The 27,845-nt window shown below is 36.8% G+C and overlaps 1 protein-coding gene across 1 annotated transcript in view; it reads left to right on the top strand.

Annotated features, from left to right (window-relative positions):
• The window catches only part of ITGA4 (integrin subunit alpha 4), an 85,926-nt gene that overhangs the window by 17,935 nt on the left and 40,146 nt on the right, over positions 1–27,845 (top strand). The window contains exons 3-15 of the mRNA XM_022567178.3: positions 3,962–4,068; positions 4,165–4,294; positions 6,596–6,663; positions 7,934–8,063; positions 9,486–9,571; positions 10,328–10,390; positions 10,482–10,619; positions 14,172–14,283; positions 18,381–18,475; positions 19,683–19,773; positions 20,373–20,418; positions 20,795–20,949; positions 24,066–24,220. Of these exons, the coding sequence (XP_022422886.1) occupies positions 3,962–4,068; positions 4,165–4,294; positions 6,596–6,663; positions 7,934–8,063; positions 9,486–9,571; positions 10,328–10,390; positions 10,482–10,619; positions 14,172–14,283; positions 18,381–18,475; positions 19,683–19,773; positions 20,373–20,418; positions 20,795–20,949; positions 24,066–24,220 (1,376 nt within the window). The remainder of the gene's footprint in view (positions 1–3,961; positions 4,069–4,164; positions 4,295–6,595; positions 6,664–7,933; positions 8,064–9,485; positions 9,572–10,327; positions 10,391–10,481; positions 10,620–14,171; positions 14,284–18,380; positions 18,476–19,682; positions 19,774–20,372; positions 20,419–20,794; positions 20,950–24,065; positions 24,221–27,845) is intronic.

Below are 27,845 nucleotides of genomic sequence, written 5' to 3'. Positions count from 1 at the left end.
GGGGAGTGGTAAAGAATGTACCTAATTGGCTTTGTACTAACATCCTTTGTATCCATCTATCAAAATTACTGCTTATTCACATTTATATACTCATGTATGCACTGAAACGAAATCAATAAGTGGAAATAAAAACTGAATAGTAAGCATACATTTTTATATTTTCTTTCCCAAGTGAAAATCGAAAGAGGAAAAAAAAGAAAGAGAAAGATGGGCTTAATTTTTAGAATAAGGGTTATGGTTTTTATGTGCTTTATATTTTTAACGTCTACTGGGAAAATGCGTTCAGCTGTGCTAAGAATTAGTCATTCTAGTTATATAAAAGCATGGAAAATTATCACATGTTAATTTCTGCTGACCTCTTTTATGTTAAACCATGTAAAGTACTTTTTTCAATTACAAAGCTGATTTGATTTTCTGAGTTTAGATCAGTAATGTATGAGCTGAATTGAAAACCAGATTATAAATCATTTCAGCATGACATTTGGATAAAATATAATCTGCGTTTATTTATGGTGTTCTGTCAGGGAAATTCTTGAGAATTAGCCTTCTCATGACAGTTCTAATGATCATCATTTCTGACCAAATCAGAAATACTGTATTTCCACATGAAGAAAATTGGCTTAATATTTGATATCCTATTCCAATATTTAGGTGGAAACCAAGGAGGGCAAAAAGGTATTACTACTGTTTTCTAAATGGAGTAGTTCCTTTCACATATAACACAGGAAATGGCATAACCATGTACATTGCAGAGCAGTTGCTCACAAGCCCAGCTGCATGTTACTGGGGAGCTGTTTGAAAAATTCTGATGTCTCAACCCAGGCACATCAAATCGGAGCCTCTGGGAGTGGGACCAGGTGTCAGTATTTGTTCCAAACTTCCCCCCCCCCACCATCACCCCAGGTGATCCTCATGTCCAGTCAGGGCTGAGAACCATGAGAAAAGGCGTGGCCTCCAGAGCAAGGAAGTTAAGGCAAAGCTCTGGAGGGGCCCTGAGCATAAGTTGGTGATGTGAAGGGCTGACCTCTCTGCCAAGATTCTGCAGGCATTACAGAAGTAAAGGTGAAAAGTTGCTAGAAATGAAGACCCAGGTCAGTAGTGGGGATTTATAGGCTGTTCTTTGAACTGATTTTGTCTTGTAACCAGTGCTGAAAGTACCTCAGGATTCTGTTTGCTGTTGGGTGCTACTCTGTGGCAGAAGCAGTATTAGGAAGTGGAAAGAAGAAACCTATATAAGCGTGAGTCTGTATGTCTGTCCACTTACTAGAGTTACCTAAGTGTGTGACTCTAAGTGTGAGAATCTGAGCAGTGATGACATTGTGATGTCACCTGGTGAGGCTAAAACTAAAACAGAAAGGGTGCAATGGGGAATAATCTGTGGACACAGAAGACAGTTTTATAACACAAGAGTTTCTCTAGTTTTCATTTTAAAATCTACAAGTAAGAGAGCTCAGCTAAGAAACAGATGACAATTCACAATTTTTGTGCATAAGAACTTTTGGACCATTTTCTTCAGCAATTTACATGGTATTTTTTAGTTCTAAACTATTGTATGTTTACTACGTACATACTATTATATGTTTTTAAACATTGGGGTGGCATCTCTAGAACACTAAATTTGTTCCTAAATATTGGCCGTAATCTTAATGAAACTGTCCATTAAATATACCACATTTTAACAGAGATAATGTGTTATTTGTGAACTCCGTCCTCTCCTGTCCTTAATTTTCCTCCTGCACAATTGCTTAGTTAACTGAGTGTTGACTATAATTTGAGAAAGACTTTGGTATTTTCAGAGAAGATACTTTGTTGAAGTAACTATTGGGATAAATAATAACTTCAGCTTCAGGTAGACGAGTCTACCATTTATCATCTTTTTTTTTTTTTTTTTTTGCGGTATGCGGGCCTCTCACTGTTGTGGCCTCTCCCGTTGTGGAGCACAGGCTCCAGACGCGCAGGCTCAGCGGCCATGGCTCATGGGCCCAGCCACTCCGCGGCATGTGGGATCTTCCCGGACCGGGGCACAAACCCGCGTCCCCTGCATTGGCAGGCGGACTCTCAACCACTGCGCCACCAGGGAAGCCCTATCATCTATTTTTGACATTAGTAAAAAAAAAAAAAAAATACAACTGACAATTTTAGTAAAAAGTCAAACTGAAATTTGCATCACAATGAAAATTAAAATTTGTTATTCTTTCACTTTCTTTCAATTACGTTGGCATTGTGTAGCCACAGTAACAACTTTCTATGTTAGACCTTACCCATTCAGTACTACAACATAATTGTTTTTCCCTTCCCTCTCCCTTATTCCTTCCTTTCTTTATTAACTTGAATATAGGAACCTTATGCTTCCACCTGGACCATCCTTGATCAAGGTTTGGGCTGCAGCAATATCCCCTTCCCATTCCAAGTAGACATTGCTAATCAACCCCAGCATTCTTTTTCCGGACAGATCCTTAGTCGTATTCCTCTGTCTCATGCTCTTGGCGGGCACTACCAATAGGTGGGAGTTGACATTACTATTCTCCAAGAAAATTGGCCAAAAAAAGATTATCCATATACCATCGTAACAATGTTCCAGATCATGAGAATCGCCTGGGGTAATCAGGGCCACCTGGACCAACTAAATCAATCTCTAAATCAATCTCTGGGGCTAGGAAACTTTCTTCAGTTTAGCTGTGTTGAAGGGTTGGTTTGTCCTGAACAACATTTTAAGAGAACGAACAAATGTTCATAAAATGTATGCACAAATATCTGTCCACACTCCTTAAAATCTCTCTTACCCAGGAGACTTAACTGCAAATAATTTCACTTTCTAATACTAACCTCATCTGTGAAAATATTCTGAGTTTGCCCAGGAAGTGTTATCTAGGGGTCAAGGTTATAAGTGCTTGATGATTTAGAGTGTGGTCCCTATCAATGTATGAAAACTTGGTACCAAAATTAAGTTAAAAAAAAAAAAAAGTTCCATGTCCCTATCCAGTCAAATTGATGCAAATGTATTTATCTGCCTTTGTAACAGAACTGTCATGTGGCAATTGAACTGGGTGGAAATAGCAAAAGGAATCTTAATATACTGCATCTTATTCTCCCCCAAAATCACTTACTTGAAATCACATTTAATACAGGATCCCAGCTACAAAGCAAATAAGTCACTTTAACAAAAAGAAAAATTACTAGGATGATCACTTTTTCTTGCACAGTTTAGAAGTATTGCCCGTGTGTAATATTTTATTTTTGGCTTTCTGGTTATTCATGCCTTTGTGAAAGTGCCTATTGACGTTGTTTCTTTACTAAAATAATCCAGCTTTTCAAAGTCTTTTTTTCTTTGTTGAGAACGTCACAATCCACTAAATGTAAACCGTAGGGCAGTTTGTTTTAAATACTGGCATTATTAGTATGCTAATTATACACAGCTGCTTTCCACATGCTCCATCATCACCTCCAGCTTCAACAAATTGTGACTTAAATGCTGAGGACCATATTGTAGTCCTTCTATTCTTAATGTCTCAGAACAAGAAACGTTTAAAAAAAGTGCTCTGGAAATGTTGCCTACATTGCTAGATAAATGATCAAAACAAAGATGACATTCTTTGCCAAGTATTACACAATGCAGTTGGACTTGCACAGCCAATGTTGTTTTAAACTGGTTTCCCCTCTCTTAGTCATGTTGGTTAGCTATCTCCTATATCAAGGCCATCTCTTCCTGGTGTTACCAGTCAGAGGGCATTTCTACAAACAAAAATCACCTGTGAGAGAACAATTATGTTGTCACAGATTAACTGACGGTTACCCCAACAATGTGCACCAAATGTATGATGACAGGGAAGCAGGGAAAGGGGGCATTCCACAGAGGGCTGAAGGAAAAAACACTGGGGATAAGCATGCGTGTTTGTTTGCTCTTGTAGAATAATATTGTTTTCAAGATAACTGATGATAAAATTATTTTCAAATGCTGTAGGTAGCCCTAATGGAGAACCTTGTGGAAAGACTTGTTTGGAAGAAAGAGACAATCAATGGTTGGGGGTCACGCTTTCCAGACAGCCAGGAGAAAATGGCTCCATCGTGGTAGGTTATTGAAATTAGTCCACTGATCACATGGTGAAATCAGATACCCTGGGTGTGACTTTCACATCATATGGTCTACTTTTATGTTTTATTCAGACTTGTGGGCATAGATGGAAAAATATATTTTACATAAAGAATGAAAATAAGCTCCCCACGGGTGTTTGCTATGGAATGCCCTCTGATTTACGAACAGAGCTGAGTAAAAGAATAGCTCCATGCTATCAAGGTAAGGCATGATTTTGATATTAACTGAATCAGGAGAAATAAGTGAATGCCTTTAAAAATTTTTCTTCAATTTTCAATTTGGGATGTTTGGTTTGGGGTGGGAGGATCTTTGAAATAGCTATGTTTCCTTTAACTACTCAGAGTATTATTTCCTTTTTTACCTATTTGCAGTTGTTTTAATTTTCAAAAATGTACTGTGTTTTTAGGACTAGGAATTCTACAATTTAATTTGAATAATTTTAGCATCTAGTTGAGCATTACCACTTTAGCATTAAATATATTTTCTATTCAGTACAAGTGAGTCTAATGCCCAGCAAGTGCAGGACACTTCAAATCATGAAATAGATTGAAAAATATGATCAGAAGCAAGAAAATTGTTTAAGTTTCTTGCTTTACCTTTTAGCTTCCAACAAGATTTAGAAAAATCCAAAGTATAAATGTAAGCAGATGTTTCCCACTCACTGTCTTTTTTATTTCCCCAAATTTACTTGTTTTCCTTGACATTGCAAGGGATTGGTGTCTTAAGTTTGAAAGGTCTTTCCCATAAAAATTTTAGGTCATGGTTAGTGCATGCAGAGCTAGGACATAAACTGAAATGAGCAAAGTTAGAGGTAAATGTCAACAGAGTATTGAAAAAATGATACCTGCAACAGAACTAAAATTCTGAAAATGTGTCTTTGGAAAGGATAAAATATATATGAATGCCAAGTTCCAGTTTTTCTAACCAAAATGATTATCCCAGTGTCCAAAGGAAATTTCTATTACTTGACAAAACTTGGAGCAAGTATGCAAATTGAGTTGGTTTTATTAATATTGGAGTCTTTCCTCCCTGGAATTTGATATAACAGAAAAGATTATATCGTCTGTATTCCTAATTTGCCTTTGAATGCCAAGAAGATAAAAGGTGAATTTTAACTTCTCAATTGCAGTAAAACTTACTCTACCTATTATCCTCTTTTTCATAATAGTTTATGCTTTACACTTTAAAACATTTCACAGTAGAGGCCTCTCTCCCTGGCTGTAGCGGCCTTCATGGTCATTTGGGGTCTTGCAGTCTCTCCATAATGTAAACCTGACCAGCCTGAGTCATAATCTTCAGTTCAGATGAGGCCTTTTCCCTTGTGAACTTGGTTCCCTTTAAAATCAAGTGTGCAAATGTTCGACAATAGGAATTAGCTGTATAGGCTGAAGGAAACCTGTCAAAGGACAGTCTAGTAGAGATGCAAGCTAAAGACACCCCTCAACAGCAGCACCCCTCCCCACCTAGCTGGCCCCATGTCTGGGGCTTTTAATTGCCCCAGCAACCACTTCTGACTATTCTACTGGTGTGAAGTGATGCATTTGACCACTTAATGTTCTGCAACTCTTGTCCTACTGCTGGCTGGTCCCTTCACAAAATGCTGGTGCCTCCCTGGGTGTAGATTTCAGTCCTGTACATTTTCTCATGTGTTCTCTGGGTGACTTTGTACATGGACATCCAATGTCCATAGATGACAATGTGCACCACCCCCAAATATATATATATATATATATACACACACACACACACACACACACACATATATATATGTATGAATATATATATAAATAAATATATGTATAAATATATACCTAGCCACATTCTATGAAAAAACAAAACATGATGGCAGAAACCTAAGACACCTAAAATTATGGTAATATTTTTTAAATAAAAAAATATATATAGGACCAGAGAAGATATAAAAAGGAATGAAAAAGCATGACAGGGAGTGGTCATTATAAATGACAGCAATTTATTTAACATTTCTGGTTAGCAAAGCCAAAACGAAGATGTGGTCCTGTATCTTCATAGAGGTTTACTTATGTCAGTTCTTCAGGTAAAGCAAGTTTTGTGCCCCTAGTAAGTTTCACAAAGCAACCATTCATGGGGGCTTTGTAAGAAGAGACCCTCCATCTCCATGCAGATCTTGACTCTTATTTTCAGCCAGGCAAAAATCTAGGAAGCCTATTTTAAATGGAAACCTGAACTGGAAGCCACAAATCCTACCTCTGTCTTAGATACTCACCTGACAACTTTTTGTGTGTATGCTGCATGTTCTTCCCATGGAAAAGAGGCTGGGTAGATTTTTCTATTGCTATTTCACAAGGATATTTTGAAGATCAACATGGAAGATATTTGTGACCTTAAATTTTACCACTTACTATTTTTTTAAAATAATACTGTAAAAGAGCTCTTAAAAGGTATAAGGATTTATAAATAAAATTATGCAGATTTTGTCTGTTTTAAAATGAAATCGTGAATTGTTTTTCTACTTTATTTTAGATTATGTGAGAAAATTTGGAGAAAATTTTGCATCATGTCAAGCTGGAATATCTAGTTTTTACACAGAGGTAATTGTCCCAAAATAGCTGCTGTGGATGTTTACATATAGAATTTTAATTTGACTTAGAAGATTGATATTATGCTTTGAAGAAAAATTGTATAATACTCAAATAATATGTCTCAAATTTGAGTGTAATACAACTTAATTTTCACCACTCAATATTCGACATATGTATTGATAAAATATTAATATTTAGATGGCTGTGTCACGCAAGACCAACTAAAAGTCTATACTAAAGAAGGTTACTTTTATGAAGAATTTAATAGAAATCAAAAGTAGCTGTAGTTATTTGTTAATTTAAGCATTGAAAATATCTAGGTATGTTATATTTAGTTATTAAATTGAGGGGGAGGAAGCGTATGAGTTAACACTTTTCATTAGAAGTGTGAGAACTGGGAGATTTAAGAACTTAATAATATCCTCTTAAATGAGATATGGTCCCAAACTCTTTTATTCTTTTTCTAACACTATCACATACACAGTGAGAGATCACAATTGTACTCAACTCCTAAATCTCCCAGTTTCTCTCAACAACCCATTACGAATTTATGAATGTTTTCTAAATCTTTGTAGACAGGTTGTATCAAGCCTTGGGTTAACAATTTCCTTAAATATTGCCTAGTATGGAAAAATAATAATGCTTGCTTTCTTTAAATTGACCTTTTTTTTTCAAAGTTTGGATTGTTTAGGAAATTTAGAAATGTTACATAGCTTTAACTGCTGAAAAGTTTTCATATTTCACCAGACAAGTGTCTGCTCTTTCCTTTCTTCTAAATTCCTACGTTTATCATCAAGTATGCCCCAATTTCATTTGAGTTGTTTTTTTCCAAGCTAACATTATTAAGGAACCTATTCATTAGCTTTTTGCAAATTGAAATAAATTAAGTCCATTTTTTACTCTTTGGCAACACACAATTATCTCTGTAATGAGCACTAATGAGTTACCCAGATAGGGTTTACCTTAATAGAAAACCACATTGCCTTTCTCCCCAAAGCTTACTCTAGTGTTCAGTGATTCTACCTTTGATTTTAAAATACGCTGATGAGCATGAAGTGAGAGTTTCAGTGTTTCTTCTCTGAAATTCTCATTTTAGGTGAAAATTCATTAGCTAGCTTCTCTGGCTTTTTTGATGTGTTTTTAAACTCATAAAATGCTTACATTTCAGAAATTTATAAAAATGTATTTTTGTGACTATTTACTTAAAGTGTGTATCTGGAGGAGGTTTTGGGTGGTGAGATTAAACTTTTAAATGATGATAATTTTTTTTTTCTTACAGGACTTAATTGTAATGGGAGCTCCAGGATCATCCTATTGGACCGGCTCTCTTTTCGTCTACAATATAACTACAAATAAATACAAAGCTTTTTTAGACAAACACAATCAAGTGAAATTTGGAAGTTATTTAGGTACTATAAAAATGGACAAACTCGAATTATCTCTGCCTTACAGATATTAGTAATTATAAATAAGGGAAATTATATCTTCAAATGATCAAAATGGGGTTTCCCTGGTGGCGCAGGGGTTGAGAGTCTGCCTGCCGATGCAGAGGACACAGGTTCGTGCCCTGGTCCGGGAAGATCCCACATGCCGTGGAGCAGCTGGGCCCGTGAGCCATGGCCGCTGAGCCTGCGCGTCCGGAGCCTGTGCTCCACAATGGGAGAGGCCACAACAGTGAGAGGCCCGCGTACCGCAAAAAAAAAAAAAAAAAAAAAAAAAGATCTAAATGGCCAGTAGTAATTAAAAATCCATTTCAGAAACTCCCTTTTTAAGGATGTAGTCTCTGAAACTTCAGTTAACTTAATATTTTACGTATGTAACTATTATCAATATATAATTCTTAGATTGGAACTCCTGGTTTAGCTTCCTCTTTTGCAGTAAATCACTTATAAGCTTATATCTTTATGCAGTCAACTTATTATAAAGATAGCATCTATTGAGTGCCTGTCATCTCCTAGGAACTTTTGTAAGCACTCTACATGAAATAACTCATTTAATCATGAATGGATGAGTAAGTATAGTTTCTTCAAGGACCAACTGAAAGTCAGTGGGACTGCGGACAGCATTCTAGACAATGGGTAACATTATGAAGAATGTGGGTCTAAAAACGGCCCATTGACCTTTGCCTCATAAGTTCTTAGAATATTTCCCAGAGCATAACTATTTTTATCATTCTTATTGTAATTATTTCTGAGTATAGGCTGTTCACATTTGAAGTGAATTCCCCCCATTCATACAGAAGGAATTTATTTTAAAATGGAGGGAATTCATTTACAGTTCAGCATTTACTTGTTTATGGTTGGAGGATATCTTGAAACATTGTTTTAAAAATGTAACTTAGTATTATGCCTTTTATCACATAATAAAATAAGAGTATTTTACCTTTTGTGTAATCATACAGTTTTATCACAATAGGAAGGTTTCAGGGCAAGAAAAGTTGAAGTTTAAGAAGCCTTTTTTTTTTTTTTACTTAAAGTTCAAAATGTTATATTTTATATACGCTAAAATATTTCTGTTGTAATCGTAGAAACTACCATGTCCTAATATACAGAGACTAACAAACCACATGTAAAGGTGCTATCTTTAGTTTCTAAGACTTAAACATATAAGCCATATTAACACACAGATTAATAATTGCTTAAAGCATATAAAAACGAATTTTGAGTATTGCTATTCTAAATATTCTTAAAACTCTATTTACTGTAGTCATTTTGAATTCAGTCTCATTTAATTATGAATGGATTTATGATCCATTCTATAAGTGGATTTATGATAATGAATTTTACCCATTGCGAATGATGATTCTCATGCTTGTCTCCATTTTCTTGAAGGATACTCAGTTGGAGCCGGTCATTTTCGGAGTCGGCACACTACCGAAGTAGTTGGAGGAGCCCCTCAACATGAACAGATTGGTAAAGTAAGAGTTACATTTTTATATTTATTTCTTCTAAAAGGTTCATATGGATTGCATGAGAGAATAAGACATTACAGGAGGAACTGCAAAAATTCTAAGCAATGAAGCTGGAAATGATGAGAAGTGTGCTGCATTTAGTGGTAAAACGGGCAAAAGTCGTATGGTTTTTAGACAAAATTGAGCAGGAAAGCTTTCAGGAAGACTACATAAATCAAATGAGGCTCTTCTTTCCTATGAGTAATTGTTTCTGAGATAGAATTGTCTCAAGATGTCCAAGGAATACATTTATTGGTTAATAAGTTTATAGCTGAAGGCAAATGAAGGCAGCTACATTCCTGGTACAATTGTGGTAGGACCAGAAAGAACAAAATGTTATTTCTCGTTCTAGTTTTTGTTACATTGCTGCATGAACATGACTTTGAAGATTGAGACAAACAACATTTTCTTTTTTTTTCTTTTAATTGGAGTATAATTGCTTTACAATGTTGTGTTAGTTTCTGCTGTACAAGGAAGTGAAGCAGCTATATGTATTTTCTGTGCTCTCTAAGGAAACAGTAAGATTGTTCCTGAGAAGGTAGTTTTTCAAGGAAGGCATCTAAATGTGAACTTGGTTCCCTAAACCTTTTGTATCACTCTGAAAATGATTTTTCAAAAATATATTTGAGCAATTACAAGTTATGAAAATTAATGTTTTCATTGACTGAAACATTTTTAATGTGATAGCAGTCTGACTTTTCCGGATTCTTTTCCCCATTGCAGGCATACATATTCAGCATTGATGCAAAAGAACTAAATATCTTACATGAAATGAAAGGTAAAAAGGTAATATGTCTCTACCTTCGGTATCACTGAGGGCTTTGGTGAGTAATTCTGCTTTTTTCTCAATGACTGGATCTGGTTTGCCTTGGAGCAGCTTGGGTCTTATTTCGGAGCTTCTATCTGTGCGGTGGACCTCAACGCAGATGGCTTCTCAGACCTACTTGTGGGAGCTCCCGTGCAGAGCACCGTCAGGGAGGAAGGAAGAGTGTTTGTATACATCAACTCTGGCACTGTAAGTCTGATTGGCTGCAAGTTGGAAGCCATGTATGGGATTTTGATTGAAACTGATGCTTTTCTTATTCCAAAGTTCTGAGACTATAGATTTTTAGGCTTATTTTACTAATGAAAGTAAAAATTGTGGTATTGTACTGATGCTTTAGAAATGAAACAGAATATGATGATGAATGGGCCACTGTCCCATTTTTAAAAAAATTTTTTTATTTATTTATTTTTGGCTGTGTTGGGTCTTCGTTGCTGCACACGGGCTTTCTCTAGTTGCAGCGAGCGGGGGCTACTCTTGGTTGCGGTGTGCGGGCTTCTCATTGCAGTGGCTTCTCTCATTGTGGCTCATGGGCTCTAGAACACAGGCTCAGTAGTTGTGGCACACGAGCTTAGTTGCTCTGCGGTATGTGGGATCTTCCCGGACTAGGGATCGAACCCGTTTCCCCTGCATTGGCAGGCGGATTCTCAACCACTGTGCCACCGGGGAAGCCCCACTGTCCCATTTTGACATCTCGAAAGTATGAGATCAATTGTCTGGAGTTTCTCTATGCACAGCTTGTATGTGTTCACTCAAGTAGTTGAAGTTTCTTCCAGTTTTATTATGATGCAACTCTAATTTGAAAGAATGATTTTTATATAGCCCTAAAAATGTGAATGTCCTAATGGTTTGATGGTGAATGTCCCTATGTAATTTGGTAATTATAAAACACTACTAGAGGGCTTCCCTGGTGGTGCAGTGGTTAGGAGTCCACCTGCCGATGCAGGGGACACGGGTTCGTGCCCCGGTCCGGGAGGATCCCACATGCCGCGGAGCGGCTAGGCCCGTGAGCCATGGCCGCTGAGCCTGCGCGTCCGGAGCCTGTGCTCCGCAATGGGAGAGGCCACAACAGTGAGAGGCCCGCGTGCTGCAAAAAAAACTCCCAAAAAACAAAAAACACTACTAGAAGTAGAAGATAAAGTATGAAATGTTTTTAATTTCTTGATTTGAAAACAATTGGAAACAAGATATGTTTTGATAAGATGTTAATTTGCACAATTTATATAGATTATATTCCTGATAAGAATGTAAAATTGCCATAGTTTATTCCAAAGTAGATACAGTAGTTGTAGAAATAGGTGTTTACTTGCTTATGGTTGAGTTTTCAATTCTGGGGGGTGTTTTGGAATAGAAACTGACCACTTGACAATTCAATTTAAAGAGTTCTGCTGGCCTTATCTTGACAGTCTATCTTCCTGGCATCAAATCAAAAGAAATAATCGATAGGGCCTTAATGGGGTCTTCTTGGCCTGTTTCTTTGATTTAAGAGCAAGAACAGGTTTGTGAGAAAATTGGTTCGTTTCTTAAGTCACAGCATTTTCATTTAGGATTTAACAAAGTAAAATCTGTTTCCAGAAGGTATTTTTTTAAATCAGTTGTTTCAGAGCATTTAGTACGTATTTACATTAAGCACCAGGCTAAACTCTTTACAATTTAAGAGAGAAAATACTCAGTCTTACAAAGCTGGGAGATTCTTAATGTTCCAAATATAGAGCAGGAAAGTTATTCTCGTGCTGGGATTTCCTAGACTGTTTAAACCTTAATTTTAATAGTAAAAGCATATCATCTATGAAGTGATCATTCATATCTCATTAGTAGTGAAATCAGGCATTACTCTGTCTTATATAGATATTTCACATTTTCCTATCCATAAATGGTCTTCCTTATGCTAGCTGCATACTTTTCTTTCTCTTTAAACTAAAGTTTTTGAGAACAGTTTAAACAGTAGCATATATACCTAAAGTAAGGCAATAATAGAAACGTTTTTCCCACTGAAATCTTAAGCAATCCCAATATGAAAAACATAAAAGTGAATTGCCTTTGCTTAGAGGGCAAGGGAGGAGATCTACCCATTCGACTATCCTGTTGTTCGCCCCTCACTTCTACATCACTCAAGAGAGGGCATCGCTGTTGAATACTGGGGTTAATTTTATCATTGATTTCAGCTTTTAAAACCTCTTGCGTAAGTTATTCTTCTTTTGTTGCCTTCCAACTTCCTGTTTCTTAACTTTAAAAAGACACTAACCACTACCTGACATTATATTATATATTTATTGGTTTGGTTTGCTGTTGTTTGTCAGTTCTTCCGTTGGAGTGTAGACACCGTGTGGAGAGAAATCATCTGTTTTATTTACTACTGTTTCCTCAGGGCTTGAAAGAGTCCTGGACAAGTTGGTGCTCAGTAATTGTTTCTGCATGAACTCAAGAAAGAATGATACTTGAATGAATCTGGCTTCCACCTACTTCTGCTAAAATAGCTCTCAGGGGTCCCCAGTGAACTCTTGGTCACCATTCTGTGCCTGGAGAATACTTGAAGAATAGTGATCACCACGCTCTTCCCCTGGAACTTCAGTGCCTTTGTGTTGTTTTAGGTCTGCACCTTCTCGTCCTCGCCTCTTCTGCTTTCTGCTCTTTAAATTAGGCATTTCTCTAGGAGCAAAACAAGTATAGGAATTTTTTAGTTGGAAAATAAAAGGCGAAGGGCACTTCACAAGGGGAAGAACGTGTGTGCTATGGGAATGAACAGACTTGTCTGAGAAGCGGGAAGGATCTATGATGAGTAGTGCATGGGGTTTGTTTTTGGTTTTGTTTTTAATACAAGGGAGTGACATGGTCAGAGTTTGGAAAGAGGTCTGGCAGCTGTTACTGCAACAGCTCCTGTTGAAACATTATTGAGTGTCTAATTGTAATAACTCATCTTCCAACTTCAGAGACGACAGTTGACCAATCCATGCTTCAGTGCTGTTGGAAAAAGATCACCAAGGCCAGCTTCAGTTGTGTCACTCCTCAACTCAGAAACCTTCAGTGGCTCTGTCTTGTTTTCCAAATTGAGAGTAAATTTCTCCCAGCCTTCAAAGTCCCACCCCATAAGACTGCAGTCTGACTTTTTTCGGCCTCATTCATTGCACATACTGTTGATTATAGCCAAATTCTTTGCAATTTGTGTTTTGCTGATTATTTTCTCTGTATATCAAAACTTTGCCCATCCTTCAGTAGCCACCTTGACCGCTACCTCCTTTTTTGAAATCTCTGCTGGCTCTCACAGTTAGATATGCTCTCCTTGCTTGTCAGTATTGCAAAGCAGTCTGTACTTCTAAGTCATTTACATGCTTGGACTATGCCTTTTCTGTAACTGGGGGCTTCTTCAGGAAAGGGAGTGTCTTATACACACAGTGCCTTGTCCCCTTTCACCCATTCAGTCTTTGCACAGTGCATTGCCTTTGCTAGGAACTCACTAAATATTTGCTAAATTGAATTATCAAAATGATTTATTGGATTTTCAAAGCTAGGGATCATGAGTTTGACAATTTTTTTTTTTGTCCTCTGAGCTCTAATCATACTATTATATGTGTTGACATACTTGACAAATATTTATTGAATTGAACTGAGATGTGTGTACTAAAGCTCAGGCTATAGTTTGTCCAACCTGTTTGAAGCATTAAGAAAAAATCCATACCCAATTACAACAGTAAATCATGTGTAAAGTTGTGTTATAATGACACCTTTCTCCCCCTTTCTATCTAGGGAGCAGTAATGAACGAAATGGAAATAGAGCTCATTGGAAGTGACAAATATGCTGCAAGATTTGGGGAATCTATAGTCAATCTTGGCGACATTGATAATGATGGCTTTGAAGGTAATTAAAAGTATCCAATTTGGTACATGATTTCCACTTTTAAAGTGGCACATGGAAAAGAATATAATTGGAGTTTTATGTTGTTTGTCTTTCTGTAGAAAATGGAGGCAGACTGGTATGCTAAGTTTTTTTCTTTAGTGTTATCCCTGATTTCTTCTCAGTTGCCAGCTATTGATTCTCACTACTGTTAATAAAGAATGATATTCAACATACCTTATTTCATTGCTTCTAAGGCACCATTGATTATAAGTTGTTTTATTATAAGTCATTATTTTATGTGCCCCTGAAAAAATGGTGCCTCTTAAACTGCGACTCACTTTTTTTCTATTTTAAGAAGGACCCTGATTTCAGGAATGTGAAAATGTGGAAAAAAATGTGCATCATAGACTCACTGGATAACAGTATTTAACTATCAGTGTAGTAAAGACACTGACAAAACCCAGCAGAGGCTGGCCACAGAGCTGGAGCCGGGCTCTGAAAGCCCCCTTGCTGTGCCAGGCTTTCCTTGTTCAGCTGCCCTGTTGTGGGAAGATTTGGGGATCCCAGGAGAGAGTCCTGAGCAGTAAGGGGGCAACTGGCAGACTCAAGGACAGTGGATATTTACCACTCGATAGGGGTGCGTTTCAATAATGGAATAGATGGTCTCATTAGAACTGTGACTGTTGCCTAGATATCAGTCCTGCTGTTGAAGTATCTGTCTCTACCAGCCTTCCCTCTTGAAATTTGCTTTTTGTTCAGTCTAGTTCTAAGTGGTAACTAAGTCTATTAAAACTGTGCCTAAAATGATGAATGGGTTTGAAGGGAGAGTGTATAATTCCTCAAGTTCAGCAAATAAGTATTCGATATTTTCAGGGCTCAGAATTGTCTTCTAGATATGGTCATTGGCAATTGGTATATGGTAAAAGTAGGTCAAAATTTACTTGGATATTGGACATAAGTGAGGGAGTACTGTAAATTCTCACTTTCTTAATATCTTCTTATGCCTAAATGCTTCATTCTACTTTAAATGTATAAAATGTTATTCTACAAGGAGCAAGCTAGTTGGTTATTGAATATATGCTTCCAGTGAGCCCTCTTGAATGTAAGATAGTGTAATTTGGTATACAAATATTACCATTTCTGGATTTATTTTACTATTTTTAAAACAAAAGGAGATAAAAAGTATACATATATATTTCTATGGTTATGATTACACATAAAATTTTACATTAAAATATCTAAAAAATGTTATTATGATGTTACATTTCACAAGTAATCAGCAATTCTGTGATGTTTATTGAGGACTTATTTTTTGTCAGTTGTACCATGCCAGGTATAGAGTATGTGCCATAATGAATGTAAATGAAGGAAATAGTGGCACTCCTTTTTATAGTTTTACAATCGAATGGAATATAAGATTAAGACATGAAAAAATAAACATTATGTAAGTGGTAAATTTAGACCCAACCTAATAAATATCTGTGAAAAAAAACATGTTTTTGCACCTTGATATTTCATATATATTATATAAAATAGTAAAATTCTTTCTTTTAAAAACAAAATCATCATTTAGTAAAATACTTATTTTGTTTACTTATAATTCCTTCTACATCCTCTTTTAATTGACACATCCAGGGAAGAGTATTCACTATTTTGAATGTATTAAAATATTTGAGAATGATTTTTCATTTCTCTTGTGCACATACACAGATGGTTGTTGCATATGACAGGATTTCCTTCTTTTTTATGGCTTGAATAGCACCTCTGCTTTGCCCATGGCTATGTGTTTTCTACATTTTAGATATTAGCCAAGACCATGCTGATTTGGAAGTAGGCTCAGTGTGTTCTAGCTCTTCACTGAGGTCTTTAATTCCACCATCTCACTCTATCTGCCTGGGTGAGCCAGCAGGGCATCTATGTTTAATTTTTCATTATGTGATTCCCTATTCCTTTTCCCCATCTTCTAACTTAGTTTGTTTTGCTGGGATATGAGTGAAGTTACTTCACGTTCTTGCCAGAGTGTGTGGGATTGTGTAGAAAAGAGATGAAAAACCCACCTGTTCTTTTTCCTTCCTTCTCCAGTCTTAGATGCAAATCAGATTTAATGTCCTTTTACTATGCACAGCTTTGTGGTGTTTTGCATAGTGGACCTCAGTAATTTTGGCGTTCACGACATTTTTTTATTCTTCAAAAGAAAAAAATTAGAATATATTTCCTGTGTCCTTAGAAAAGCAAAACAAGCCATTTTCTAAGAAGATAATCAATCAATTTGGCAGGAGTCCAGCATAAAAATTTCATCAAAAGTATGAGAAAGTTAAATAGGTAATAGACAAACCTATTCAACCAATGTGACCAGACAAACAGATGATAGCATTTTAGCCATAAAATGCTTTTGGCAAGACCACTTATTTTTGTTTTTTTATGTTGAGCCCTGTCATCTGACTTTTAGACTATATGTTTGAATATTTTTTTGAGCAGAACCGTAATAAAGTTCTGCAGCTGTAAACTATATTATTTTATGTGCTTCTGAAATGCTTATATATTATCAAATCGTATATGGAGCACTTCTTTCACACAGAAGAGGAACATGTGCTAAGAGGGGAGAATGTTGGTCACAACTTTATTGTTGATGATTTTATAGAACATGGTGATGGAGAGCAAAGGTTGTGGAGCCAGACTGTGGGGTTTAAATCCCAACTCTACCACATCCTGGCTCGGTGACTTTGAGTGAGTTACATTCTGTGCCTCAGTTTCCTCATCTATAAAAAGTGAGGATCAAAAAGAATTTGATAGAGCTGTTGTGAGAGTTACACGGGTTACAGTGGGTTATGTGAGAATAACATGAATAACGTATGTAAAGCCTCTAGCGCAGTGCCTGCATTGTAAGCAGTATATAAATACTAGCTGATGTTAAGATTATTATGATCATACTAATGATAATTGTTATGGTTTATACTAACAGTGTAGTAAATGTTCAAATGGAAAGTAAAAACAGTTGTCAGATATCTCTGTTTATTCTCTATGTTTTGTCCCAATGGTGTTGCATAGGCATGGAAAAACATTATTATTAACATGTATTCTCCTTATTTCTATAATGATAGCTAGAACTTTAGGATATTATATAATAGATCCAAGTGTCATCTTAGGAAGTAAGAGTTTGGATCTATATATAAGCTAGCCAAAGACCGAATATACTTCAGTATCTTCTGCTTGGAATTAAATTGATCTGGGCCTTCTTAATAGTTCAGTACTATATGTACTTTGTATTTATAGCACTTAAGCAACCATGTTATTCATAGTTTCTATTTTCTCTTGGTTTTCTTATGTGAAAACATACCCTTAACAGATACTTTAATTACTTTCATTGGAACAGGAATTAATTCAGAAGTCATTTTGCAAATAAAGTAAAACCTAGAGCTCAAAATAAGGGTTCTTGTGGTAATAGTATTTATAGTGATAGTAACTTATTATGTGCTACACACTGCTCTGAGCACTTCACATGAGTTACATCTTTCTATGCCGAGGAGGAGTTCTTTTACAATCTTGTGCTGAGGTGAGGGAACTGAGATACAGAGAGGTTAAGAAATGGGCCCAGCATAGCACAGCTGGGCACGAGGGCAGTGCTGGCGTCAGGCCTGGCCATCTGGCTGTAGGACCTGTGTCCTTAACCATTCTGTTAGCCTGTCTCTAAGACCCTAAGACTCTAAGCTTCTTCCACACACAGACTTACCTGTACAATCCACTATATTGTTATGACAGTAACAGTATTTTATAATTTTTTTCTGTCCAGTGAGAAAAGTGTCTTTGTTTTGTTTTTTGTTTTTGCGGCACGCGGGCCTCTCACTGTTGTGGCCTCTCCCGTTGCGGAGCGCAGGCTCAGCAGCCATTGCTCACGGGCCTAGCCGCTCCACGGCATGTGGGATCTTCCCGGACCGGGGCACGAACCCGTGTCCCCTGCCTCGGCAGGTGGACTCTCAACCACTGCACCACCAGGGAAGCCCAGAAAAGTGCTTTTTGATAGGGAGTTTTCTTATGTGATATTAATTAAAGAGGTTAGTTTTCAGAGTTGCATTCTTTGCATTAAGAATTTATTTTCTGTCATTTAAATTCTTGAATAGATGTTGCTATTGGAGCTCCACAGGAAGATGACTTGCGAGGTGCTATTTATATTTACAATGGCCGAGCAGATGGGATCTCGTCAGCCTTCTCACAGGTAGGATAATACTATTCTATTAATACTTTCAAAAGAAGCATTGGTAATAAAATCCGTCTTAAAACTTCCAGCGTTAATGTGGACTTATTTTTTTTAATTTGGTCTTTCAAATACTTAATACTCTTTCACCATTTTCTTATAATAACAGTAGATGGCCTCATTTTTAAGGTCATTAATAACTCTTTGAAACCATTTTGTTTTTCATAAATAAGAGTTCTGGTTCACTTCCATTCTAGCTTGTATTTAACCTATTAAAGACATTCTCTCTGCATTTCATCAAATTTATGTTCTGAGGTAATACCCATAGTATTCCAGATAAGCCCATTTGGATTTGATTAACTGTGTCTTGCCCTATGGCTAAAGCCCCATGTTCCACGGAGATTGTACAGGGAGAGCAAAGACTCATGTGATACTCTTTGTTCCTTTTAGTGCAGAGAGTAAGATGAGAAAGTTCCCTGATCTAACTGACTTTACTTTCACATTTTGAAAGATCAGGGCATTTCATTGCATAGAAAAAAACTGCATACACGTGCGGAGAAGAGAAGTTTTTCCAAAGGTACTCTTAGGGAAACATTAGCTAATACTGTTATTTTTTATTAGGCAAAAATAGGTAAATTGTTCTCTGTATAACGTGAAAGATATATACTTGTCTAGTAAAGAATACTGATTCTCTTAGAATGGACAACCCTGATACTTATAAATCAGTATCTGGACATGAAATTAAACACATGGGATAGGAAGCACATATCAGACTTGAGTTGTCCTTGTCAAATACTAGGAAGCAATCTGGCTAAATGATGTGGTTATTATAAACCTAAGTAGTAGGCTCCACTAAGTGATCGTAGATGTCTTATTTTCTTATTATTTGTTTGGTTACTCATGTTGCTCAGGGAAATAAACACAGAGCCTGAAAAAAGACTGGGGAGAGAGTGTCAGGACTGTTTTAGGAGATCTTTACTACATAATTTTCCCTTTGCTCACAATGTAAAGAAAGTGATTTTTTTCTTGTCACAAAATAGATGTCAACTTCCCACTTCAAGCTGGAAACTACTCTTTCTCTTAGACACATGTATTTGACTTAACTACAATGCATTTGTTAATAATGTGCCAGGGCATGTACCAGGACTCATTATTTAACTAAATCATTGTTTCTCTGGGATATTACGTGTTCAAATCCTGTTTCCCATTCAACTTTACTGTTTTTCAGAGAATTGAAGGGCGTCACATCAGCAAATCATTAAGTATGTTTGGACAGTCTATATCTGGACAAATTGATGCAGATAATAATGGATATGTAGGTGAGTATAAAACTTACCATATTTTATAAATTGAAATGAACTCTGTTGTGTATGCTGCTTTATTGTGAAGTACATAAAACTGGTAAAGAAAAGTTCTAATTTACTAATGAGTTTTTTCCTTCATTTTTAAAGCTCTTTTGAATTCAAGGATGGGTCAGAAATAATCAAGTAATTCCTGAGCTTTAAACTGTTAGTTACTTAACACTTTATTCCTTGTTCCGGAAAAAATTAAAAGCATTCATGAAAATAAGTCAAACACACAATGATGAAAAGAAGGAGGGGTTTCTTTGGTAATTTAAAAAGAGATTTCTGGGTGAATGTTTATAGTCCAAAAATTGAATCTTGTTTCAGCAAGGCTGTCTTTATATCATATGTTTATATCCTAATGTTTATATTTATGAATGAATGTCATTGTAAATGAGCAGATTCAGACATATGTGAAATGAATCTTAAGATGTAAGCATACCTCTTCTAATTAATTTTCTGTAAATAGTGTTTTGATATAGTCGAAAGGTGATATGTAGTTAAGTATTTATGGCTGAAAGTAATTCTCTTTGACTAATGATGATCATTAATCTGTATTGTTTTTTATCCTCCAGATGTAGCAGTTGGTGCTTTTCGGTCTGATTCTGCTGTGCTGCTAAGGTAAGGTTGATACATTTCACTGCTTAATGACAGTTGGGCTTAATTTAAATGATGGGAGGCAGTTTTTAAAATCAGCAGGGTGGTGACCTCATAACACTCCTTTTGATACTCTGAAATTTAATTATTGAACTTTAGGATATTTTTCCCACCTTACCTAGACATATACATAAATCATCAAAGTCGATGTTTTTAGAAGTTTAAATGAAAATTTCTTTTGATTCATACATGGAAATGTAATTGGGTATATATATACACATATTATTAAACAGTTTCATGAAATTACTTGATCAGTGGAAACTGACAAAACAAATGTTAACTGTCATCTTAAGGAAAAATAATTCTGCAATTAATATTGCTAATTTTATTTCCTTCTTAGGACGAGACCTGTAGTGATTGTCGAAGCTTCTTTAAACCATCCTGAGTCAGTAAATAGAACAAATTTTAACTGTATTGAAAATGAATTGCCTTCTGTGTGCATGGATCTAACACTCTGTTTCTCATATAAGGGCAAGGAGGTTCCAGGTTATATCGGTAAGGGTGCCCTTAACAAATTAATGCCTGATAGAATGTGCACTTCCCTCATAAATCTCTTGGTCATCTTTCGAGCTCTCTCTGTATTTCACCATGGAGGGGATTTTAGGGCAGGAGAGAGCAGCCACCTGATAACCTTTCCTCTTCATCTTCCGGATTCTCGCTTTGTTCTAACCAATGAGTCGGACACATTAAGGCTCTAGTTGTTTAGAGATTATGGCAGGAAGTAGAGCAAGGGTATCACTTGCTATGTTATTTAAGGTAAACTAATTGAGCTTAATCTGTAAGATCTCTTTGGAATAAAAAGAACATCACCACAGCTCCTCCTGTTTTACGAGGCTCACTGAAGTCTTGAGCTGGCTTAAGTTGGAGGCCTGAGAGGGGGAAGATTCTTTTTTTCTTATTCTGTCCTCTTTGAGTAATTGAAGAAGCTTATCTGGAGTCTAGACCCTGATTCTAATTTCCGTAAATAACACACATCTCTTAAGGATTTACTATGACTGTCGGCTCCTAAGAGCCATGCCCATTTGCCTGTACATAGGCAACTCTCAGTGATCTGCTCTGGAGAAAGTATCTTTGATATGGCTCATCCAACATTGTGGTTAATCTCAAATAACGTATATGTGACTTCATAATCATTACATTTTTTTCTAGCAGGTTAATGTTCCTAATTATGTTATATTTAAGCTAATATTAGAATAACTACTAATGAAACTAGCCCATGGTAGAAGAGAAGCATAACGGAGTTTACCATTTGGACATTAATAATTCATATATTTCCTGAGCCCCGCAAGGCCTATCAAGAGCTGTTTGTTCCCATGACCCTGCCGGGTGTCATCTAAACATCATGAAGGGCAGCAGATACTTACTGAACCAAGCTATAGATATGTAGCAGAGGCCTCAGTCTGAATTAGCCTGTAACAAGAGGTAGAGAATGAGCGCGGTATTTCTACTTTAGATCAGATTCATTTTTTTACAATTCTAATTTTATTGGAGTATAGTTGATTTACAATGTTGTATTAGTTTCAGGTGTACAGCAAAATGATTCAGTTATACATATATTCATTCTCTTTTAGATTCTTTTCTTACAGATATCATAGATAAGATTCATTTTTAATGGTACTCTGCAGAAGTCCTCATTAAAGATGCAGTGATAGGCCAGTGGGCAAAAGCTTCATCCGGTTATTGATGGAAGAAGTAGCAGTTGGAGAGCATGACCCTAGTAACATAGTAACACAGTGACGCAGACAAGCTGATGATTACCTGAGAGACACATGTTAAATAGAGAGAACTATTTCCCTTTATGGAAAATCAGTATTTGTTGTACTACCGATTCCATTGTGACCAAATATTTCTTTAAATGATTGAAAACAAATATATGAAAATCATAAATAGTCATAGCATTGTTACAAAACATGCTTTATAGTTGTCATAAAATGACTGCTTGGGAGAAATAATTCACATAGTAAGCATATTTAATAAAACCAGGACATTTTGCCACTTACTGTGAATGGATTTTTATTTCCCTTGTTTCATGTGCTCTTGTCTGAGCTCAGAGGGATGAATTTGTAGATGGCTATTTCAGTTGCAACTCTATCTCTGAGGCATTGAACCTCAGTTATAGTAATTTTGAAGCCAATTGATTTGGACTTTATTTTCTAAATAAAAGGAAGGTTGAAAGATTTATTTGAAGTTTGTAGGAGTGATGTAGGTTTTATACTTATGTTTCCTTGAAGTAGATAAAATCCTTCCAGAAGAGTAAGATACTCCTAAAATGTAAATGAACACTTGAGGAATAATATAAATTATTTTAAATATCACTTATGAATTATTTCTCCTATATAATGAATGATCTCTCAGTGGACTACTAGATGTAGCTTGTTTTGCAAAGAAGCCTTTTATTTTTCAATTTTTTAAATTGAGGTATAACTGACGAACAACATTATATTAGTTTCAGGTATAAAACATGAGATGATTCAATATTGGTGTATATTGTAAAATAATCACCAAAATAAGTCTAGTTAACATCCATCGTCATACATAGTTGTAAATGTTTTTTTCTTGTGATAAGAAATTTTAAGATCTACTCTCTTAGCACCTTTCAAGTGTGCAGTACGGTATGATTAACTGTTGTCACCATGCTGTACATTACATCCCCGTGACTTTTTTTGTAGCTAGAACTTCGTACCTTTTGATCCCGTCACCCATCCCCCACCCCTCACCTCTGACAACCACCAGTCTGACAAAGAACCCTTTTATATGCAAGAAATAGCTCGCTCTTTCTTGGTAAGATCGGTCTTGGAGTTTTTTTTGGTTGTTGTAAATTTTCCTTAATTTTTTGGTTATTGAAGATCTTCTTTAGCACATCATTTACCATGTCAGATTTGAAATAAGTTCTTACCAAACTGCCAGAATATTTATTGAGAGAATGTCTGTATATATTTGTTTATTTTTGCATAAATCAACACTGGAAGATCCAACCAGAAACCAATAAAAACAAGGAAGGGAAATAATCAGGGTCTAGGGCTGGAAAGGAGATGTCTGTGAGTCAGCTGTTTATGTAGGTTTGACTTTTAAACCATGTGTTCACTTCACGTTAAAAAAAAAAAAAATCAAAAGAAAAATAGCAACCCCTCAAATTGGAAACAAATGGAAATAAATGAACCCAACCATATATGAAATTAGTACTGTAACCACACAAGATAAAATTATTACAAGTGACATTTGGGTGCCTGTACTTCCTCAGTCAGACGTTCTACGGACAAAAGGACTCGAAGAAATCTGAAACTTTACTGGAGACTTTTATTATTAGTAACAACTTTGGTAGTGTAGCTGTGAAATGTTTATATGTAGGAGGATTAAGCAAATAACTAAAGATGTTAATTTTAAAAGTAGAAACCTAGAGACAAGTTTATAATTCTTTTTTTTTAATTTATAAAAATAATTTTTGAAATGTGTATTTTAAGTTCTTCCCAGTTTTTAGAAAGTTATTTAATGAAGAGAATTTAATATATATCCAGTATTCTATATAACTTTGACTATTATCACTTTAAAAATAACAAAACAAATGCCTTTAGATAATTATACTAATTGCAATTCTCTCTACATGTTTGCAGTTTTGTTTTATAACATGAGCCTGGATGTGAACCGAAAGGCAGAGTCTCCATCGAGATTTTACTTTTCTTCCAATGGAACTTCTGATGTGATTACAGGAAGCATAAAAGTATCAAGCAGAGTGGCTAACTGTAAAACACATCAAGCATTTATGCGGGTAATGTAAACTTGTTTTTATTAACAGATACGTAAACTTCAATATTATCAATATGTTTAAATCTTCTTGCATTGGTATCTTTTATAAAACACAGTGAAAAGCAAGTATTACTTGAACTAGCTGACCTATTGTTCCAGCGTCAAAATGTTAGAGGATCCTGTGACAGACCTAGATAATTCAAACTCTACGTTTTGCTTCTTCCTTATTTCACATTTATCACATTTTACCGCATTACTGTTTTTTAAAGATTTGCCTTTTCCTCTTCACAATTGCTATTGTCCCTCTCTGTTTATGCACTTGCCTAAAAATGTAAATGTCGAATAGCTCTGCTGAGCCCCAGATCTATTCCTGGTAGATAATGGAGGGTGGGGGGAGGCAGGGAAGTTGGTTTATTTTTCATGTGACTTTAAGAAGCAGAATCCAACGTGACTGCTTTTGGATCGTGCCTTTGTCTCTATGCCAGCATTGTCGGTGATGTCAGTGGGAACTTGCACAGTTGTAGCGTGATGGGGATCATCTGTGGGCCAGGATGATGCTTCTCATGATGGTTTGGGGGTATATCCTGCCAAAGCACAGCCAGTTTCATGTTTCTTTTATTAAAACACTCATTCCCAAACTGATCATCACGTTCCTTGCATTGATCACATTTTATCGTATGAAGCAGTGCCAGGTCTTTTTCATTAGGGAATGGTGTACTTCATCAGAAAAACTACTGTCACAAAAAAGCCAAACTATTCCCAGGAGCCTTTTCTGGGATTTCAAATAGCAGCCTCAGTTTAGAACTTAATTTTTCCTTAGATACTTATTCCAAGCAAATGCAAACAAGCATCAGGACTATTAAATGCTAACAGCAATAATCCCTATGCTATTTCCTCATTTCCCTTAACAGTTTTTATTGTCGTACTAGAGTAAAGCTATTAGATGGTTGAGAGCCAAAAGTATAGAATGATATTAGTGCAACCATCATTGATGTGGTGGGGATTAAAGAGGGTTTTTTCTTTTTAATTCTGCATAGTTGATTTTACTCAGGTTAATCAATTTTAGAGCCTAACATTGAGACCATTTTAAAGGGCAATAAAAGGACCAACATCAGGCATAGACAGACATATTGTGTTGAATCTGTATAAATGGCAGCAAATTGATCTGATTTATTTAGTCCCATTTCTTGACATTGTACCTATGACTAAGGGTTCATCAAAATTGTGCACTTTCTTCAGAATAGATTTGTACCAGAAACGACAATTTAGCAGAGGTTTCTGTGTTAGTTGCATATATACTTGTCACTACCATGGTAACACAACAAAAGCAGGTTACAGCCATGACTTTGGGCCATACTGTCAATGTCAAAAAAAAGCACTTAGCTCTGGGATTGGTACATAGAGGGACTGTTTTTGAAAAAGTGATTGTTTCTTCCAATATTTTTTTTTCCTTCCTAACTTACCTTGCTTTTGTTTGGGACGTTTTAAAACTCATACATAGAAAGGCAAAAGGCTACTCCAACACTCTCCCTTGCAACAAATCCGAAGGCAGGTGTAAGAACCACAGAAACAGCTGCCCTAATCTTGAGTTTTGTCAAGGACCCCTAGCTGTTATTTAGGAGGAGATGAAAATATAATGAGTGCATTTCCCACCCCCACCAGCATGGTATCCGAGGCTTTCGGAAACATTAACCGGATTGTTCCTTTGCTCTGTAAAGCGCGTCCGGTGTCAGGAGTGTTAATATACATGTGCATTCTACCTCAGCGCCCCTTACAGTGAAATAAGGTGACACTTGTTAATTATGTGCTCAGGGCCACAGCCCCCACCTCTCAGAGGACTCCCTGCCTGCTAGTTGGGCATGCTTTCTTTGCATAGCTCCTGTTGGCTGTACCAATTAAGTTCCACTTCTTCCAGTTAATAGATATTGAGTACCTATGTAGTGTCAGGTTCTGTTTGAGACACTTATACAGGTCAGTGACTGAAACAAAAAGATTACCACCCTCATAGAGTTTATAGTCTAGTGTGGTGAGATAAACAACGGCACAAAATGTAACAATACACAATAGTAACAAATAGTAACACAATAGTAACAAAATGTAAATTTGATAGTATTTTAGAGCAGCAGACCCCAACCTTTTAGGCACCAGGGACTGGTTTCATGGAAGACAGTTTTTCCACTGGGGCGGGGGGGATGGTTCAGGAGGTAGCGTGAGCGATGGGGAGCAATGGGGAGCGGCAGATGAAGCTTCGCTTGCTCACTCCTCACTCACCTCCTGCTGTGCAGCCGGGTTCCAAACAGGCCACAGACCGGTACCGGTCCATGGCCCGGGGATTGGGAACCTCTGTTTTAGAGGATTATATGGGTGATGGAAAAAGGAAAGGAGAGCAGAGCACAGGAAATTATAGGGTGCTGGGGAAGGAGTGAAGAATGCAATTTTAAATAGGGTGGGCAGAGTGGGCCTCATTCAGAAGGTGACATCTGAACAAAGACTTGAAGGAAGCTAAGAAGTTACCATGTAGATGTCTGGGGCAGTGGTCCGCAACTTTAGCATGCAACAGCATTACCTGGGGGGCTTGTTGAAACACAGATTGCTGGGCCCCACCTAGAGTTCTTGATTCAGTATGTCTTCAACAAGGCCTGAGAATTTGCTTTTCTACAAAGTCCCCAGGTGATGCTGATGCTTCCAGTTTGAGAGCTGTACTTTGAGAACCCCTGATCCAGGAGGAGAACATTACTGAAAGAAGAGCTAGGTAAAAAAGCATCAAGAAAAGAATGAGCCTGGTTGTTTTAGGAAACCATGAGAAGGCAAGGATGGCTGGAAGAGTGAGCAAGGGGGAGAGCAGTAGAAAAAGAGTCAAATCGCATAAGACCCTGTGACTTTTTCTCCAAGTGACATGGGGATCTATTGTAGAGTTTGGGGCAGATAACTGACATGATCTGACTGAGTAATAAAAAGGAATACTCTAACTGCTATGTTGAGACTACACAGTAGGCGGCCACAGGTTGACGCAGGAAGAAGAGGACACTGCAATAAGCCAGGTGAGAGATGATGGCTCCAATGAAGGTGGTAGCAGTGGATCTGCTGAGAAGTAGTAGAAGACAGATTCTACAAAATTTACTGACAGATTGGATGTCTAGCATTTGAGAAAGAAAGGCTCCAAGACGACTCCAAAGTCATTAGCCCAAGCAACTAGAAGAATACAGTTTTCATCAGTAGGGCAAGGGAAACAACTTTGGGCTGTAAAATGTTGGAGTTCAGTTGTGGACCTGCAGAGCTGGAGAGACCTATTTTTCTTTTAAGTGTAAACAGCAATTAATCATTTGTATTGTATATACTCATCTGGAATTGGAGAGGGGCGTGGAACTGGAAATCTAACAATGCACCTTTGGCATATGAATGGGTTTGAAAGTCATATGAGGTGGCTGAGATCATCACAGGAGGAGAAAAGAGCTAAGGTCTGCACTCTGGACCCTGCAACATGAAGTGGTTAGAGAGAAGAGAAGGCTTACAAAGGAGATGAGAAGGACTAATCAGTAAGGAAGAAAAACAGGAGCTTGTGGCATCCCAGAAGTGAAGTGAATAAAGCAGGGCAAGGAGAAAGGCATGACAGTGTTTTCAGTGCTTTCCTCTTAGTTGAAGAAGAT

The sequence above is a fragment of the Delphinapterus leucas genome, chromosome 8 (genome assembly GCF_059928025.1).
Source record: "Delphinapterus leucas isolate spDelLeu-1000000601 "Yukka" chromosome 8, BTC_Dleu_Yukka2, whole genome shotgun sequence".
Classification (NCBI taxonomy): domain Eukaryota; kingdom Metazoa; phylum Chordata; class Mammalia; order Artiodactyla; family Monodontidae; genus Delphinapterus; species Delphinapterus leucas.
Note: the sequence above shows the minus strand (reverse complement) of the source record. Positions and strands in the feature narration are given on the sequence as shown.